Source organism: Phyllostomus discolor, chromosome 1, assembly GCF_004126475.2.
Source record: "Phyllostomus discolor isolate MPI-MPIP mPhyDis1 chromosome 1, mPhyDis1.pri.v3, whole genome shotgun sequence".
Classification (NCBI taxonomy): Eukaryota; Metazoa; Chordata; class Mammalia; order Chiroptera; family Phyllostomidae; genus Phyllostomus; species Phyllostomus discolor.
In genome coordinates this window covers 193,882,649-193,902,912 of record NC_040903.2, presented here as the reverse complement: position 1 = coordinate 193,902,912, position 20,264 = coordinate 193,882,649, and the positions used below count along the sequence as shown (strand labels likewise).

Genomic DNA, 20,264 nt, shown 5'->3' with positions numbered 1-20,264 from the left:
TTATAACTACTGATTCCAACATGTTATTTAGCAGTAAGGCCAAGGACATTGATTTAATCCCCCAGCTATGCCAGTTAGCTGTGCTGTGATCTAATGTGACAATCTGTACTTGTCACAGCATCCATAGTGGTACGACCTATCACTGCCTTAAAACCACACGGATGGAACAGGCACAACACAGTATCACATCACTGTACACAGGCAAGATCTACATCATTACAGAGTGACATGGCTTCCCTTACCTTGGGCCATTGCTGTCCTTTCTCCTAGTTGAACAGTTGCCTTGCTCAGCTTTGGTTCGCTGACCTGGGAACTCATTTGCGTTCCTATCTACAACTTCTCCAGCATCAAGTGCTCTGTGAAGTCGATAGTTGACCATCTTCAGAACAATGAAAACAGCGGCTATCACAGGACAATAAACTGCAACTATAATCATGGAAGAAGGAAGGGCCTTTAAGAGAAAAAAAGAGTATGCATTTTTAAATATCTTATACTTGACTCAATTGAAGAAATCTGTAACTATAATAAACATACACAGTCACACAGAAAGCAACAATTATGTTACCAGCACTAAGCTGCAAAGTATAAGACAGTACTGCCCAATACAGTAGCCACTAGATACCTGGGGCTATTGAGCAACTGAAATGTGGTTAGTCTGACCTGAGTTGTGCAAGGTAAATAAAATAACACAGGATTTTGCCCTGGCTGGTGTGGCTCAGTGGATTGAGTGCTGGCCTGTGAACCAAAGGGTCCCCAGCTCAACTCCTGGTCAGGGCACATGCCTGGGTTGCAGGCCAGGTCCCCAGTGGGGGATGTGTGGGAGGCAACCACACATTGATGCTTCTCTTCTCTTTCTCCTTCCTTTCCCCTCTCTCTAAAAATAAATAAATAAAATCTTTTAAAAAATAACATAGGATTTTGAAGACTTGTTATGAAAAATAAAAGAATGCTAAATATTATCAATAATTTTTATATTGAGTACATGTTGAAATAACATTTACTATACTGTTAAATAAAATATTAAAAGTTAATTTGATCTGTTTATTCTTACTGAATTTTACTGTGGCTACTAGAAAAATTTTAATTACATATATGGTTCACATTACAATTCCACTGGACAATACTGGCATAAAGTCCATGCCAAAACACTTGTAATATACAACTGGAAAGTTAAGGTATCATATTACATGATATGAGTAAGACAGGGTTGTGATCCAAATACATATAATCTCTGTTCACGTTGCTCTTCGTAAGTTTAATGTATAAACATTCTTTGTGTCCAGAAAATTGCAAGTTAAAACTGTCATGAGAATCCTTAGAACTGTAACTGTAGACCCGGGTAAGACATAGGAGCCATGCATAATCCAAGTTGTTTTATTTTAAAATATACTTAAGACACTTAGAAATTGTAGACCGTCAAATAAAATAATACAGAACAGAATCAAGTAATAAACACAACTGAAATAAGCCAGAAGCACCCTGGGCACAGGGATTACAGGCTCGTCATACTTGGGGATTCAGTGCTGTGGCCTCGGTCCCGGCGGCAGGCTGGGAGACCACCTGACTCAGAAGGCACGGCTGCCCCAGAGTCACTGTCGGCAGAGACTATAAAACTGGGCTCAACTTATGTCCACTTTCATATGAAAAAATTCCTTCTGGATATCTACAACTCTAGATTTCAAATGTTTCTGTAAGATTCAACTTCAATTATCTGAAAATATGACTCTAAATTTGCTTGGAAAGGTAACCTCAAACTGCTTCAGGTGGTGAAACCAGAAAGATCCTGACAATCCAGGGAGATTCAGATTACAGGTATACTAAAAGGGCTTTTTTGTTTGTTTGTTTGTTTCTTCAGTGATTTGGGAGGGAGAAAGTGTGTGGGTTAAAACTGGGGGTGAGCAAAAAAGTAACTCAGGCCTACAGTTTAACAGTTTTGGGTTGGATATGAGCATAACAGGTACATATTTGCTATTTTTAAATACTTAGACTAAGAAGCCATTTATATCAGTATATCTAAAAAATAAAACTGTAATTCCAATTTAAAATGTCATAGTATAACTGATTTCAGCTTATAATTGTAAAATGAAAAATGTATTTAAAATTTTATAAAATCCATAAATATCAGGTTTAAAAGAGTTAAGTGCTTACAAATATTTCTCATATAACTTAAGTACTTAAAATGAATACTAAATTTATAAATGCTGTTTAAATTAAAAGGGCCTTAAGCCATATTTCAAAAACCAAACTTCTAAAAAATATTGTTAAATATTGTTTATATTTTCAATCTATAAAGAGTATAAAATTTTAAGTAGTTTAATTTGTAGCATTAATAAATCTAACATACGCTGTAAAATGAAAGTGCCCTGAATAACCTTTGTCTAGCAGGAAATACACATACTACATGTACACACTCATTCAAATTCACAAAAATTTCAAAGCAGACACAAATAGGAACACACATATACATACTGCTCATAGTATTTATAAAAATTCTGCATAATGCTGGTCTACATATGATATGTTCACATGAGAACTAGAATTCTTGGAGATCATTTAGTTCAAAACCCTCATTTCCACACAGAAAACTGAAGACCTACTAGCTTTGGATGACTTACCCAAGATCACCACCTTAACAACATCTGAACAACAAAATTAAGCCAGGTTTCTAACACCTACGCCGCTGCATGTCTCATTATATACCGCAATACCAATTCCATTTTCAAAGGTAAAGTGCCAATGAAAATAGGAGTCAAGGTTCCATCATTACTCACCAGTAGTCCATAATAAGATTAAAATGATTGATTACATTATTAAGTGGATAGGAGAGCACCTCACCATTACTCTTCAGAGTGGCAAATTCAGTGGAAATGTTAATGGCCTTTCCATACAGAAAAGATAAAAGAGGCTACTTAATATTGAATGGTCTATCGTATTTGCCTCTACACGAGTTAAAGATTAGGAATACTTAAAACAGATCTAAGTAAACTCTCCCTGCTTTTTTGTCAAAAGCAGTAGGTGAGTGAGTGTCAAGAAACACACTTAAATATGTAGGATCTATATATAGTAAGTACAGAATTCCTTAACTTTTTAATGTTGAATATTGAAAAGACTGGAAACAAAATTGTAAGTGACCATTTCATCCTGGAAACCAGTATCAGATGATTAACATTTATATTTTCTACTCTAACTACAAACGGTACCCATTCATTTTATACCGTGTGATTCAAATCCTGAAGCCCTGTCAGAGGTTGCCCTAGAGGTTCCTAGGTGCAGAGGACAGCTGTGCTCCACATTCCACTTCTCCCGAAGCAGGTGCAGTGCACAGACACATAGGGCCGCCGTGTGACTCTGTCCTCTGCTTGTTCTCTGCTCTGCTTGCGTTACCTCACTGGGCTCTCAGCTGATCCCAGCACAACTGACAATGTTATTATCAAGTCATAAATGAATCATAAACCTCCCCTGTAACTGTGCTTCACCATTTACAAGATGTCTGCATTTAATAAATAAATAAAATACATTTTTTTAAAATCCCAAGTTAGTGTGGCTCAGTGGATTGAGCACCAGCCTACAAACCAAAAGGTTGCCGGTTTGATTCCCTATCAGGGCACATGCCGGGGCTGCAAGCCAGGTCGCCCCAGTTGGGGGTGAGTGAGAGGCCACCAACTGATGTTTCTCTCCCCCTCTTTTTTCCCTCCCTTACCCTCTCTCTGAAAATAAATAAAGGAAATCTTTAAAGAAAAAAAAAAGTCTACATTTACAGTCTCAGTAAAAATCAAACACCAAAAAAAAATTGAAACTAGGTCACCTATTTTTTACTTTTACAGGTTATATACCAGAGAGCAAACCTAGTAGTATTTACTATTTGCTTTTACATTTTGTTAAATTAGAGATATCAATACTGTGTTTTCAAAGAAAGATGTTCAGAATTCCATTTACCAACAAACAGCATCTCATGGAAAAGCAAATTCTTTTTTCTGAAGAAAAAATTTTTAACACGATAAAATTGCTTATGTTGCTGTTAAAAATACAATTCTCATATCCCATTCAACAAGCCAATTCTAAATGAAAACATCTATTTTGAAATTGTTTTGGCAGGTGTTTATTGACTTAAGGTTAATTATGTTCCCTAACAAGAAAGACTACTAGTGTTTTGTAAAGGACATCTTTTGTCTTAGGTTGTAATATTTTATTGTATATGTCATCTTTAAGTTAGTGCTGGTGCAACCAAGCACATTGGCTGCCCTCGGATAATAAAATCAATCTGTCTTATCTTCACACAAATGTCTGTCTATTGTTACAAATTGCTTATATAGAAAGGCTGGTTTTACTTCTTCCCTAGGATACCACAAACAGTGAAGAGCAGAGAATGAAGGCGGTGCAGCAGGTGGTGCAACACTGGTGGAAACACAAGGCCCTCATTAAGTAACTAGAAAGGTCACAGGACTGCAAGCTCAAAATAAAGACTTGCAGTCATCAGACTTGAGTACTCTTGCTACACGTCTTAACAATCTATCTCACAGCAAAAGGCTGAAATATTAAAACAGACAGGCTGAGGTTTTTTCGATTCAATTATGCTATAATTAGTTAACTTCTTGATTTCTGAGATTTCCTTATCATGTAATCATACTCAGGCATTTGGACCAGTTCAGTCAGAAATCCATGATCTGAAAATGAACAAAACAAAGAGCCCAGAAATAAATCCACACCTATATGGTCAACTAACATATCACAAAGGAGGCAAGAACACACAATGGGTAAAGACAATGTATTCAATAAATTGTGCTGGGAAAACTGGACAGATACATGCAAAAAAAAAAAACACCCTAAAACAAGTAGACCAACTTCTTACACAAATACAAGAATTAATTCAAAATAGATTAAAGACCTAATTGTTAGACTCAAACCCATAAAACTCCTAGAAGAAAACAAGCAATAAAATCTCGGACATTTCTCTTAGCAATATTTTTTTCATATATTTCCTCAGGCAAGGGAAACAAATGAGACTAAATCGAACTAAAAGTTTTTGTACAGCAAAGGAAGCCACCAACAAAATGAATAGACAACCAACTGAATTGAAAAAGATATTTGCATGCCTTGGCTAGTGTGGCTTAGTAAACTGAGTGTCAGACTTCAAACAAACGGGTCACTGGTTCGATTCCCTCTCAGGGTACATGCCTGTGTTGCAGGCCAGGCCCCCACTACGGGGTGCTCGAGAGGCAACCACACATTGATGTTTCTCTCCCTCTCTTTGTCCCTTTCCCCTCTCAAAAAATACATAACATCTTTAAAAGAAAAAGATATTCACCAATGATACACCCAATAAGGGGTTAATATCCAAAATGTATAAAGAATTCATAAGACCAGAAAAACAAACAATCCAAATAGAAAATGGGCAGAGGACCTGAATAGATACTTCTCCAAAGAGGACACACAGATGGCCAACAGATATATGAAAAGATGCTCAAACATCACTAATCATCAAAGAAATGCAAATTAAAATCACATTCATAATATCACATCATGCATGTCAGAATGGTTATCATCAATAAATTAACAAACAATAAGTACTGGCAAAGATGTGACGAAAAGGGAACCCTCATGCACTGTTGGTGGGAATGCAGACTGGTACAACCACTATCAAAAACAGTATGGGGGTTCCTCAAAATATTAAAAATTGAAGTGCTTCATGACCCAGCCATTCTACTTCAAGGAATATATCCAAAGAAACCCAAAACACTGATTCAAAAGAATATATGCACCCCTATGTTCATTCCAGAACTACATACAATAAACAAGATTTGGAAACAGCCCAAGTGCCCATCAGTTGATGAGTAGGATAAAAAAGCTGTGGTACATTCACATAATGGAACACTACTCAGCTGTAAAAAAGGAGGAAATCTTACCTTTTGTGACAACATAGATGGATCTGGAGAGTATTATGCTAAGAAATAAGCCAGTCAGAGATTTTGTAGTGTAGAAAATAGTGAAAATTATAAATCCAACAAAGCATAAACAATGAGCATATGTCTTTACATTGCTGCCTAAGGAAGTGAGCATTGTATTACATATCGCCTTCTTACTGTGCAGTAAGCTAAGCTATAGGGGAGAACTAGTCATTTGAGTTCTGAAATGAAATGTAAGATAAAGAGGTTACTTCACAATGTGATAATTCTAGTATGATCATTTTTGTAATTCCAACTATAATCCTATAATAGTTCTTAGTAGAACTATCTTGATTCACACATCCTTTTATAACTTAGTAACTTGACATTTTGGTGTATGAATCACTCTTTTGCCAGTTTAATCAGTCTAAGTAAATCCAAGTAATTTGATAAAAAAAATTTCAGTAAATTCATAAAAACAATTCATCTAAATGGTGAATACAAGGACCAGAAGCTGCCTCATAAACTCCAACTTAAATAACCTGACATTTCTTTATTCCATTTGTTTCTGATATATTCTATTGAAACAATTTTAAGAACTCATTAACAAGGACTATCAACACTACTTTACAATTCTTAAGAATAGATCTTCTTACTATACTTCACAAAATACTAGTTTAGGATATATTCAATGGGATTACTTTATAGGCCAATACATGTAAAACAAGGGGATTCCTCTTACACTTATGAACTATGCTGGTATTTTTAAAAAGATTTTATTTATTTACTTTTAGACAGAGGGGAAGGGAGGGAGAAAGAGAGGGAAAGAAAGATCAATGTGTGGGTACCTGTCGAGTACTGAGGACCTACTGAGGACCTAGCCCGCAACCCAGGCATGTGCTAACTGGGAATTGAACCAGCAACCCTTTGGTTCACAGGCCAGCACTCAATCCACTGAGCCACACCAGGCAGGACTCACTATGCTGCTATTGATGTAATATACCATACATGTATAAAGTAAATAGCTCAAATTTCATGCTTAAAAGTCAAAATAATTCAATTCAGTAACAAAAGTATAAAGCCAAAGGAAAGATAAAACTATAAGGATCAAATAAGAATATTTTGAGATAAAATCATCATACACAAAAAACTAGGTTTTCAGGAGTTATTTAATTATGGTCTTTTATGTTTCACTAAAATTCACAGAAATTATAAGCTGAGACCCTAACACAAGAAGGTGAATCAGTAAAATTTATAAATTTGAAGTATATTAACTCTCAAGAGTATTAACAGAACCCATACATCATTTTGCCCTGAGCTCACTCAGTTTGTTTGAAACATAGTAATGGTATTGTATGCTTATATAATCCATTCCTATCTTTAAAATTAAACACTAAAATTAGGTAATGTATCACACAAAAGAATTAACGTGAGGTAAATATGAAAGATACCTAACAAAACAAAAATGAAGGAAGGTATACAACATGTCTTACTACTACCACTTCCTCATTTTCCTAAAGGCAACTTTGACAGTATGTAAGAGCTTTGTTCATTCATTGAACATATACTTACTGAACACCTTTTAAGTCCCAGATAGTCTTTGGAGGAATGGCAATACTGCCATAAACAAGACCCTTTCCCTCCCTATCTTCTTAAAAATGACTAATTTAGTGTTTTACTAAGCAGCAGTTGCTTTAAATGGGTATCTTATAACAGTCTTTTAAAGAAAGCACTATCATCATCTCCATTTTACAGAAAAGAAAATTGAGACTATGAAGTCATTTGCTGGCAGCTGATAAGTGGTAGAAACAGGATTTCTATCCAGTCTGACTTCAGTGACTAAGAACCTAAGTTTTAACCATTGCATTTGACAGTCTCCTTGCAAGGCAGTGTTTTTCAGCTTTTTCTCGTTACTGCCTTTTTAGACAGACATTGTTTTCCCTAATCACTCCCTGAGAAATAACAAAAAGTGTGTGTGTGTGTGTGTGTGTGTGTGTGTGCACACTGGTTTCTGCACCTGGTCCCCAGAACAGAACTCCTAAAACTCTCAGAATTTCCTAAGTGCTAAGAGCAGTAGGCACATCTTTTGTTCTAATATTTGGTCTTTGGTTCCTGACACCTAAATTTCTAAAGTGATAGGAATGTCTCTTGTTCCAAATAAGTGACTCTGGGTGGGCTCCTGGAGCGGGGCTGGTCACCTAAAGGACCAAGAAATATTAGGAGCCTGGAATTTTCAGCCTCACTCCTCCTTCTCCAGAGGGAAGAGGGGCTAGAAAAGGAGTTAATAACTGATCGTGTCTACGTGATGAAGACTCCATAAAACCCCAAAGTAGGGGTTTGGGGAGCTTCCAGGTTGCTGAATTCCTACAGGTGCTAGAGAGCTGGCACCCGCAGACTGGCAAAGAACATTCTGCACCCCTTCCCATACACCTTGCCCTATGCAGTCTGTCCCAGCTGCATATTCCTCTGTATCCTTTACCATATCCTTTTATTATAAACCGGTAAACAGCAAGTAAACTGTTTTCCTGAATTCTGTTGGGCTGCTCTAGGAAATTAAACAAACTGGAGGATGGGGTCATGGAAACCTCCAATTTACAGCCAATTGGTCAGAAGCACAGGTAGATAACCTGCACTTGGGATTGGCATTGGAATGCAGGGGGGAAAGGAGGAGAGTCTCGTGGGACTGAGCCATACACTACGACCAGGTAGAAGATGTCAGACACGAATCAAATCGGAGGGCACCCAGCTGGTTGTCTCAGAAAGCTGCTTGGTGGGGTAGGGAGATGGGGAACCACACATCTGGTGTCAGAGGTGTCAGAAGTGTTATACGTGTGGTAGCAGTATGAGTAAAAGAAAATCACACCGAAGTGTTGGTTTTCTAACCACCCTTCCCCTCATGAAATTTTACCACCACTGATACGCTATATTTCTGTATGTACTGTATGTCTATCTGTACTTTTACATTAAAAGATGTTTTCATCACACCCGCAAGAACTAATTTTCACCCTCTTCAGGGTGACATCATACCCACTGAGAAAGTATGCTCTAGAGCAAAGTTTCTCAGCCTCAGCACTGCTGACATTTTGAGCCAAATAAACCTATGTTGAAGGGGGGCTGTCCAATGCATTTTCGGATGTTTATGCTGAAACACGGACAGCAGCCACCTGAAACCAACAGCACTGCTGTGCCTCAAAGTTAAAATTGCCCAAAAAGTTTCCAGCTCACAAAACATACAGCTCATTAGCAACAACTGTGTTCTTGCTATTTACATACTCATAAGGACTAAAGTTACAGGTTTGTTCATAAAAAACTGGAATGAACAGAATATAAGCCAACAGCAAATGCTGCCATCTCTGTAGTTGGAGGGAAAGAGCACGTGCAACGGCAGTGGCAAATCAAGAGGGAAATAGTCTTTTACATAAACACAGCAGGAAAAGAACCCCACATTAGGACAATAAGTGAAAGGGTAATTAAACTTTAATAAAATCCATTTATAATGCATGCCATAGAACAGACTAACTAACCCCCACCCCCTCCAAAATGATGAGTGAGACAAATTGTCCCACTTTAAGCCTATGCGAGAACCATAATGAATCCCTGGGAGAACACTGTGCTTTGTAATGGGCTTCCCCTGTATTCAGAGAATATGCTAGTCAAAAAGGTGAACCAGCCCTGATGAAAGGGGTTTTTGAGTGTAGCTGGTTGGATTCCTGGGTTCAATTCCCCAACGGGAACAAGCCCGGGCTGAGGCTGGTCCTTGCTTGGGAGAGTGCTGGAGGATCGATGTTTCTCTCACACATCAATGTTTCTTTCTCTCCTTCTTTCTCTGTTTCCTTCCCCTCTCTCTGAAAATGAATAAATAAAATTGTTTTTTAATAAAAGGGGGGACCAAAATAGGGCTATAATTAGATGGTGATGGAAAGGGCAGCTCTGAAAATTCTAGATTCAGAACACATACTGAAAAGAAGAGGCGACACTTAGTTCATCTCAATTCAATCACAGGTAGGCTTTCAGGAAATTAATCAGAAAAGCATCTTTTAGGACTGTGTACAGGAGGATGGTGGACAGTGACTGGTGGTGGTCCTGAGGTCAAAGGGAAGAAATGGCAGAGGCAACCTGCAGAACCCTAAGCCAGTGATTTAACTTCTAGGAGCCTCTGTTTCCTTATCTGTAAGATGAGGATAATAACAGCTCTCTTCATTTCACAGGGCTCATATCCTCGTATGATGAGGATAAAGTCGGAGAACTTTAAAGTAGATTGTACATGGCCATATACAGCACAGTAACTATGTGATGGTTTAATAATAGTTAAGCAATGTAGTGACAAAACCAAGATAAGTAAACAAAAAGACCTCTGTTCTGAGTAGAAACGGTTCAGAGGCACCAAAGATGAGCTACAAGGAGAGGAGGTAGGTTAAGACTTGCGAGACCTCAGAACACGTGAAGGTAAATACTAGACTGCAATGAATGACAAGAAGTCACTGAAAAACATATAAACACTTCCATAATATGATAAAGAAATAAACAAACTGTATGTTTAACAGTAAAACACTAAAATTCCCATTAAAGTAGGGAACACGGCAAGGCTATACATATTTTTAGCATTATTTAATACAGATGTATAAAGTATCATGCAAAGTAATTACATGAGAAAAAATATAAATAGTGGAAAGAAGTTAAAATTTTTATTTACAAATATAATTGCATACCTGAAAAAGCCTTTTAAACTAAAAGTACTAGAAAGTATAAGCTAATCCCATAAAGTTTCTGGTTGCAAAATTAATAAATTAAAATCAATAGTTTTGGATGGCATCCTGGAACAGAAAAAAGACACAAGTAAAAACTGAAGGAACCTGAATACAGTATGGGCTGCAAGTTAATAATGATGTGGCAGTACTGGTCACTGGCTGCACAAATGCACCACCGTAATGTGAAAGGCTAACGACAGGGGAAACTGGGCGCAGGGTACATGGATGGGAGTTCTCTTTACTATCAACTTTTCTATGTATCTCAAACTTCTTCTTCTTTTCTTTTTTCTGCCTTTCCCTCCAAGCCCTCTCCACCTCCTTCCCCTGTTTCCAACCGCCCCCCCCCCTTGTTACTGTCCATGTGTCCTTAATAATTGTTCCTGTAAACCCTTCACCCTTTTCCCCCATTATCCCCTCCCCTCTCCCCTCTGGTCACTGTCAGCCTGTTCTCTATTTCAATGTCTTTGGTTATATTTTGCTTGCTTCTTCATTTTGTTGATTAAGTCCAGTTAAAGGTGAGATCATATGGTATTTGTCTTTCACCCCCTGGCTTATTTCACTTAGCAAAATGCTCTGCAGTTCCATCCATGCTGTCACAAAGGGTATAAGATAAGTTCCTTCTTTCTTTCTGCTGCACAGAATTCCATTGTGTAAATGTACCATCTTTCTTTGATCCACTCATTTTCTGATGGGCACTTAGGTTGCTTCCAGCACTTGGCTAATTGTAAATTGTGCTGCTACGAACATTGGGGTGCATAGGTTCTTTTGTATTGGTGTTTCAGGGTTCTTAGAATATAATCCCAGCAGTGGAATTGCCGGGTCAAAAAGCAGTTCCATTTTTAGTTTTCTGAGGAAATTCCATTCTGTTTTCTATAGTGGCTGCACCAGTCTGCAATCCCACCAACAGTGCACTAGGGTTCCCTTTTCTCCACAACCTCTCCAACACTTCTTTGTTGCTTTGTTTATGATGGCCATTCTGACCGTTGTGAAGTGGTATCCCACTGTGGTTTTAATTTGCATATCCTTGATGGCTTGTGATGCCGATCATCTTTTCACATGTGTCTGGGTCCTTTGTATGTCCTCCTTGGAGGAGTGTCTGTTCAATAAAACTTCTAAAATAAGTTTGTATTTTAAAAATCAATAGTTTTCTTGCCTACAAGCAATAACCCATTAGAAACATAGTGATAGAAATGGTTCTGCTCTGGCTAGGTAGCTCAGCTGATTGGAGCATTGTCCCAATATGCCAGGGCTGTGAGTTTGATCCTGGGTTGGAGGCACATACAAGAATATACGGATGGGGGGAACAACAAACTGATCTTTGTCTGTCTCTCTGTCTCTCTCTGTAATCAATAAAAATTTTAAAAAGAAGTGGTTCCGTTTACCCTCATGTTAGAAACTAAAATCTTACTATCTAAAAAATAATAATCCTAAGAGAAAATATGCAAGGTAAGCAGAAAATTAAAAAAATTAAAAAAAATCTACTGCCCTGGCTGGTGTGGCTCAATGGATTGAGTGTGGGACTGTGAACCAAAAGGTTACCAGCTCGACTCCCAGTCAGAGCACACGCCTGGGTTGCAGGCCAGGTCTCCAGTAGTGGGCATGCAAGAGGCAACCAGACATTGATGTTTCTCTTCCTCTCCACCTCCTTTTCTCTGTAAAAATAAATTTTAAAATCTTAAAAAAAAATAAAATAAAATCTACTGAGTCACATAAAAGAAATGAAGAGATCACCTTAACTCAATAAAGATGTCAAACTTCCCTGCATAAAGTAATCTATAAATTCAACCTCTTTCAATCAAAAATTCAATGGAATCCCTGGGAGACTTAAGAAAATGGAAGAATAAACATACAAGAATAGCAAGGAAGAAGGAGGAGGAGGGAACAATGGCAAGGGAGAATAACAAAGATTACCACTATAAAAGAAAAATATGTAAGTATATCAAACTAGGATTACTAAAAAATATGATATTCATATAAGGACAAATTGGTAAAACAGGAAATGCAAATACCACAGTGGGAACTCATATTAAAAGGGCGACATTTAAACCACTAAGAAAAAGATGGGACTCTTTAATCAGGTTGATTGGGACAATTGCCTATCCAAAAAAAAATTGTTTTTACTAGGTGTTCACATATTGTTTATAGCAAAATAAATTCCAATGGGCTAAACTATACAACTATTAGATACCTGCATATGCATTACAAAGGACTAATCTCCTTAATATACAAAAGGTCTCAGATATAGTAAGAAATAACCAAGCAGAAAATAGATTTAAAAAATGCATAAAGCACATGAACTGGTTCCCCTACCCCCAAAAGAGACGCTAAGCTTATGGAAAGCTGCTCAATCCCTCTCAAAATAGGAAAGATGCAAATTGAAAACACTCTAAAATACTATTCCTTGCCAATGAAAACAGCAAGGCTGTATGAGGCTGTGGCACACAAGAGCACAAACTCTCATACGTGGCTCGCAGGCATGCAGAGTGAGTGATACAGCCCTTCTGGGAGGCAATTTGGCAGTACCTTTCAAAATTTCAAAAGTATGTACCCTTTAACCAAGCAATCTTATTTCTAAGAATTTATCTTAATACTATATCTGGACACACGTAAGATGACATTTGTAAAAATTACAGCATGGGCCCTGGCTGGTGCAGTTCAGTGGATTGAGAGTGGGCCTGTGAACCAAAGGGTTGCCAGTTTGATTCCCAGTCTAGGGCACATGCCTGGGTTGTGGGCCAGGTCCCCAGTACGGGGCACATGAGAGGCAGCCACACACTGATGTTTCTCTCCCTTTCTTTCTCCTTCCTTTCCCCTCTCTCTAAAAACAAAAAAAAATAAAATCTTAAAAAAATAAAATCACAGGATGGTTTGTGTTAGCAAAAGACTGCAAACAAATTAAATGTCTATCAGCAGAAAACATGTTAAATAATACATATCCAGACAACGGAATACTATGCAACTATTTTTAAAAAAAGGAACCACCCTGACCAGCGTGGCTAAGTTGGTTGGGCGTCATCCTGCAAACCAAAAGGTCACCTGTTGGATTCCCAGCCAGGGCACATTCCTGGTTCCTGGTCAGGGCACATGTGAGAAGCAACCGATTGTCAACATTTCTCTCTTATATAGATGTTTCCATGTTTTTCTCCCTCCAATCCCCTCTCTCTAAAAGGAAGTAAATAAATTAAATCTTTTTTTTTAAAAAAAGGCCCTGGCTCGTGTGGCTCAGTGGATTGAGTGCCAGCCTGCAAACCAAAGGGTCACTGGTTTGATTTTCAGTGAGAGCATATGCCTGGGTTGCAGGCCAAGTCCCCAGGAGGAGGCAGGCACTCAAGAGGCAACCATACACTGATGTTTCGGTCCCCCTCTCCCTCCCTTCCCCTCTCTAAAAATAAATAAATAAAATCTAAAAAAAAAAAAATGAACCCAACAAAAGAAAGTCCTGGACCAGACAGCTACACTGGTGAATTCTACCAAATATTTAAGTAAGAATTAATACCACTCTCAAACTCTTAAAAAAGATGAAATACAGAGTAACATTTCCAAATTCATTTTATGAGGCCAGCATCACCCTGATAACAAAACCAGACAAGGATGCCACAAAAAATGAAATTACAGACCAATATCCCTGATGAGCATCCATGCAAAAATCCTCAACAACGTACTAGCAATCCAAATAAATAATACATTAAAAGGATCACACAACATGATCAAATGGGATCTATTCTAGCAAAGCAATGATGGTTTGCTAGAATAGCAACCATCAATCAATGTGATATACCACATTAACAAAATGAAAAACAAAAATCATATGATTACCTCAATAGATGCATAAAAAAAGCATCTGACAAAATTCAACATCCCTTTCTGATAAAAACTCTCAACAAAGTGGGTATAGAGAGAATGTACCTCAACATAATAAAGGTCATATATGACAAGCCCACAGCTAATATCATAATCAACAGTGAAAAGTGGTTTATTGGGGTTTTCTTAATTGTTTGTTTTTACATCCTTTCTTTTAACTATTCCAGATACTGACCAGGAATAGTAGTAATATTATAAACATAAATTATATTCTGAGAGTTAAAAAATAATTCACTAAGAAAGCCTTATCATGTTAGATATATTATAATACTATAATACTGACAGCAAAGCAAACCACTACACCCAAGAACATAAATTCTTTTAATAAACTATCTTTTCTCCAGAACAAAGATGCATTTGCCTGGTGGGAAGATTATGGGGAATGCTGCTTTAGGACTAATAACAAATCTCATGAAGGTCCTCCACATAAATCCGTCTAGGAGATAACTGGATGTTCCTTCCGATTCCTGAGCACTTCGTGACACATAAGGAATTAGTCATATTCTACCTTGTAATACGGTTATTGTCTCATTGCCTCCAATTTACAAATTAGGAAAAAGCAGCATTATACAGAAAGCTAAGACACTGGTGTCCATTCTATGTGAATGAGGTCTAAAGTCTTTTTCATTTTTAGAATTATTTCATTTAATATAATTATTCATATGTAAAATATATCAATTTTTAAATAGCCTAACATGTTAATGGTCAATGAATGATTTAAAAATCATTCTGAATACTCTCCTCTTTTGTCCATCTAAAATGTATCTATCACAAACATAAAATCTTTTACTAATTTTTCTTATGATGCAATTTGATAAATTTTTATAAACTGTAAAATCCTTTAAAGAATAACATCTTGGCATGGTAGGAAAAAGAGTAAGAAAACAATATTAAAAGTGATGACACTAAATGCAATATTTTATCCCGAATTGGATCCTGAAGGAAAAAAGGAACATTAAGTGGAAAAAGTAGTGAAATCCCGATAGTTTGCTAATAGTACTATATACAATGTTAATTTCTTAATTTTGATAAATGTACCATGGTTATGTGAGATTTTAATATCAGAGGAAGCCAGGCAAAGGGTATAGAAGAACTCTATCTTTGCAACTTTTCTGTAAACCTAAAATTACTTCAAAATATAAAGTTTTAAAGACATTAACTGCGGTGGATGAATCTGTTTAGTTATGTCTAGACAACATTCAGCGAGTGAGGAGGAACAGTAAAAGTAAGTGGCCAGATACGTGATTCAAGGTTCTCAAACTTGTGACTAATCTTCCTGCCTATTCTTAGGGCAGCTGGCACTCAGGGTACTACGTGGTTTGCACAAAGTAGTACAGAATAGGACTTTTTTTCCCCCCTTAAAACCTCAAAAGGAAATGGCTTGCTTTTCCTTAGGTTTTCTTTTCCTTCTTATCATAACACAAAGCAAAAGAGACTAGCACCAGCAGTGCAAGTTATAAAAGAGCCAACCCCTCAGATTCTAAAGACAAAGGAAGACAATGCAAGTCTGAACTGTTTTTACGATTCCACCAAAGAAAGCATTTAATCAACTCCTTGGGGGACAGGCAGAGGAACCAGAGGAATCGAAATACTAACTACGTATTTCACTGGAAATCGGTAAAATTCATCTACATGCTAAAACAGCGTAAAATCCACAGAATGTCTGTTATAATCTGCCCTTTTCCACACGGGTCTACACTATTTTAGTGTTACTATTCCTGGGTGCCCTAGGTACAAAATAATGCTCTGCCTGCCCTAGCTACACACAGAGACAGGAAAACCAACTGATTTAACTCAGATTAAATAACAGAAAGATGCAATCAATCTCCCAAAGAAACATTTCTGCTTGTTTATCAGTTGCCTGCTGTGAAAATTATCTGAGTACAGAATATAGGAAAGATCAAAGTCATATGACATATGCTAGTGCAATAAACATCCTTAATTCAGACTAAGAAAAGACTGAATTAGAAAAAGTACTTTAAGGGTACTTTATCTGCCTGTTATCAAAAACAGACTATTACTAAAATGATTTTATTCAACGTTCCACTGAATAAGAAATTTATAAAACTAACACCCTGTTTTGGAAAGTGTTCAGTAAAGGTGGGAAGACAAGTACTCTTAATACTGTTGATAAAAATTTAAGTTAGCACTACCTTTCAGGAGGGCAATTTGGCATTTTCAACCATTTTCTTTTTTTATTAAGATTGTATTGGAGAGAGAAGAGAGAATTTCAGGGGAGAATGGGAAGGGTTTACAGGAACAAATTTAAAGGACACGTGGACAAAAACTAGGGGGAGGGTAGTAATGGGAGGGAAGTGGGGAGGGATGGGTGAGTGGGCTGGAATGGGAGTAAAAGGGAGAAAACTGTAATTGAACAATGATTAAAATAAATTAAAAAAAAAAAAGATTGTATTGACTTATGTTTAGGGAGAGGGGACAGGAGGAAGAAAGACAGAGAGGGAGAGAAACACCCATGTGTGAGAGAACCATAGACCAGTTGCCCCTCACATGCCCCCAACTGGGGACATGGCCCACAACCCAGGCCTGTGCCCTGACAGAGAACTGAACCGGTGACCTTTTGGTTTGCAGGTCAGCACTCAATCCACTGAGCTATACTAGCCAGGGATCGATAATTTTCTTCTCCTCAAAATACTCTCCTGCCTTGGCTTCTGTAATGGGTTCCTTCCTTCACCTTCCTCTTACTTTCTTGTCTCCTTTGCTGAACCATTTTCTTTTTAAAGAATTACACTTTTCCCTAGATCTTATCTACTCTGTAACTTGGATTGTCCTCTATCATGCTGATAACTTCCAAGTAAGTTTTACCCCAAATTTCTCTCCTTAACATTTCCTTCAACACTCTGAACTCTTGTTCTCCAACCTCAAAGGCACCCTCAATACTGCCTGGCAACCTCCCATCTCCTGCTAGTCAGTTCACTTTCCACTCTCCAAAAATAAGAATCACATTTCACCTACTGGAAATCCACTGCAAACCTTGAGTATCCTCCTTACTTCCCCCTTCACTCAACAAAAAAAATACTCACTCTGAACTTCAAGGAGATTACATAAATCAGAAAAGATCTATCTCAACTTTCACCACCACATTCTTATCCCTTCCTCCATCAGCATTCATCCTTCCCTTCCTCTCTCCCTCCCTCCGGACAATGAGCATTTACTCCCTGCACTTCCTGGGCCACACACCTAGTTTGCCTTCGCAGGGACCTCATATTATGAGTTTCTCATTCATATTCTTTCTTGTTATAAAGATTTACTCAATGTTTGTAAAATGAATTATTTATCAAATAAAAATATGCATATCCTTTAATCGAACAAGTTTACTTCTAGGAATTTATACAAAAGACTGGTACAAAGAATTAGATTCCAAGAATATTTACCCAAGTGGGTTTTTTTTTAAGATTTTATTTATTTATTTTTAGAGAGGGAAGGGAGGGAGGGGGGGGAGGGGGAGAGAGAGAGAGAGAGAGAGAGAGAGAGAGAGAGAGAGAGAGAGAGAGGGAGGGAGGGAGGGAGGGAGGGAGGGAGGGAGAGAAACATCACTGTGCGGTCCTGGGGGTTATGGCCTGTAACCCAGGCATGTACCCTGGACTGGGAATCGAACCTGGGACACTTTGGTCCCAGCCTGCACTGAATCCACTGAGTGTTTTCTAAATAGCTAAAAACTACAACCTACATAACCAATAACCAAATGATTAGACACACCCCTACTGTGGTCTCCTAGAGAGCTATTAAAACTGCACCTTTTTTTTCCCACATGGAAACATTCACAATCATCAGTCACGTGAAATAGGAGGCTTCAGAACAGCACAAGTTTTATGAGCCCATTTTTGTAAGGAAAGAGTATAATATATATTTATTTATAAGCTCAAAATACATTTTGATTGCTACACTGTTCAACAGCCTGAGTGAATGGGACTGCAGGTGGTTTTTATTTTCCTCTTTCTACTTTTCTGTAATTTCTGAGTTGGCATATACATATTTGAATAAAAAGGTTGTAGTGTGTTGACAATACAGATACAAGACCAAGCAGCAGCCGGCCCTGCAAGGAGCAAAACGGAAGAGTAGGTATCTCTTCAGAAGGTAGCACGTGCGGAGACCAGACGGGAGGAACGGGAGGAACGAGCTCAGTGGGTTGAAGTAACAGAAAGGGCGCCAGTGCGACTATAGCGCACTATAGCGCGGGGAGAAAACTGCACAAACCGCAGACAAAGGCAGAACTGGCTTTGGGGGGTGGGGGTTGTAGTAAAGATACTACACTCTATTCTATATGCAAACGATTCTAAAATATCATTGAATGATATTAATGGGGAGCGAGGGGGTGACACAAACAGACTGTCTTTTGCTTTGTGGAGAAAGAGTTGTAGGAAGAACAGAAGCTAAGGTAGCAATGCAGACAAAAAGTTAGTGTAGCTGAGAAAGCGGAAGGAGGTCTGAGATGCCTGTAAGACAATCAAGAGAAGACGCTGAGTAGGCCACTGGATTTAAGTCAGGGGCTGGGAATTGTGGACATATTGATCAAGTTCTTTAAACTGACCTGGATGTTTATAAAACACAAATTAATGGGCAACACTCCACATCTTCTGCATCAGAACGGACGTGCACAAGTGCACGTTTCAAACATGTTCAAGTGATTCTGATGTCAGCTGGAGTCTGAGATATACCAAAGAGATTTCAGTGTTATAGTTCATCACCTGGGGTATAACTCTTTATAGAAGAAAACAATACGTGAAGCAATATGTTAAGACAAGGGTTTTACTTCTTATCTAATCTCCTGAAGTCATAGAACGTTATAGAGGAAACGCTATTTCAATAAGCCATTCTTCAAAGGACTTTCACCGAAGGCCACTCAGAAGGTGAATGATTTCTTCTATTTCGTAAGTATTTTCTTACACAATGCCCACATAATTTCTCACAAACGAGTAAATCAAGGTTCAGAAAAGTGGAGAGTCTTGCCCGAAGGACACACATTCAATAGCAGACCCAAGACACGCAAATCAAGATAACACCAATCCCAGTCTGCTTTCCGGCACACAGAAATGCCACGAAGCTCACACCCACAAAGCTCACCATCTGTGACATGTCATGTGCAAAATTAATCATAACAAGATAAAATGGAGTGAATGTCTTAAGGGAAACAAAACAGTGACAGCAAGAAGAAAAAACTTGTTGACTTTCACAACTTAAAAGTATTATAACTGCAGAAACTATAAATTCTACCTTTAAAGTATCCATAAAAGCTAATAACAGCGAGTGTTTGAATCCCATACAGAAAGCCCTAAGACCTTATTGTGCTAAGCAAGGTAAGTCAGACAAATACAAGTACTGTATGATTGTAACAGGGTGCAGCCAAGAGAGGGGCCCCAAATAGGGATTTGTAATGGGGTCCAGAACTCAAGGTGTCCAGGAAATATTAGAAAAATATATATACGATGTCCTCACCCCCACCAGTCTGAGCTGAGGGATGGGACACATTCAGAGCTGTTTTGTATAGCAACAGCTTTGCAGCTAACCTCTGGCACGGTCATTTAAAATATCTATAACCTTTAACCGGTTTCATGGATATGTTAAATAGCTGTGGCCATGCTTTGAGTCGGGGATGGAAGTGACTTCCATCCAAGACATAACTGGAAGGCAACTCCCCCTGGTTACAGCACCTGCATGAGAGCATGGAGATGACTGGCTCCATGCCATGGGGCCACACCTGCCCAGACTCACTATGGCAGCCCAGTAAAGCTGGAAGAATACAGGAATGCTGGCA

General features: G+C 38.1%; 1 protein-coding gene across 5 annotated transcripts in view; it reads right to left on the bottom strand.

The window, feature by feature from the left end:
* Positions 1–20,264, bottom strand: part of PCNX1 (pecanex 1) — a 129,489-nt gene that overhangs the window by 103,231 nt on the left and 5,994 nt on the right. For all 5 annotated transcript variants that reach the window (XM_028508014.2, XM_036011624.1, XM_036011619.1 and 2 more), the window contains exon 2: positions 243–451. In XM_028508014.2, the coding sequence (XP_028363815.1) occupies positions 243–451 (209 nt within the window). The remainder of the gene's footprint in view (positions 1–242; positions 452–20,264) is intronic.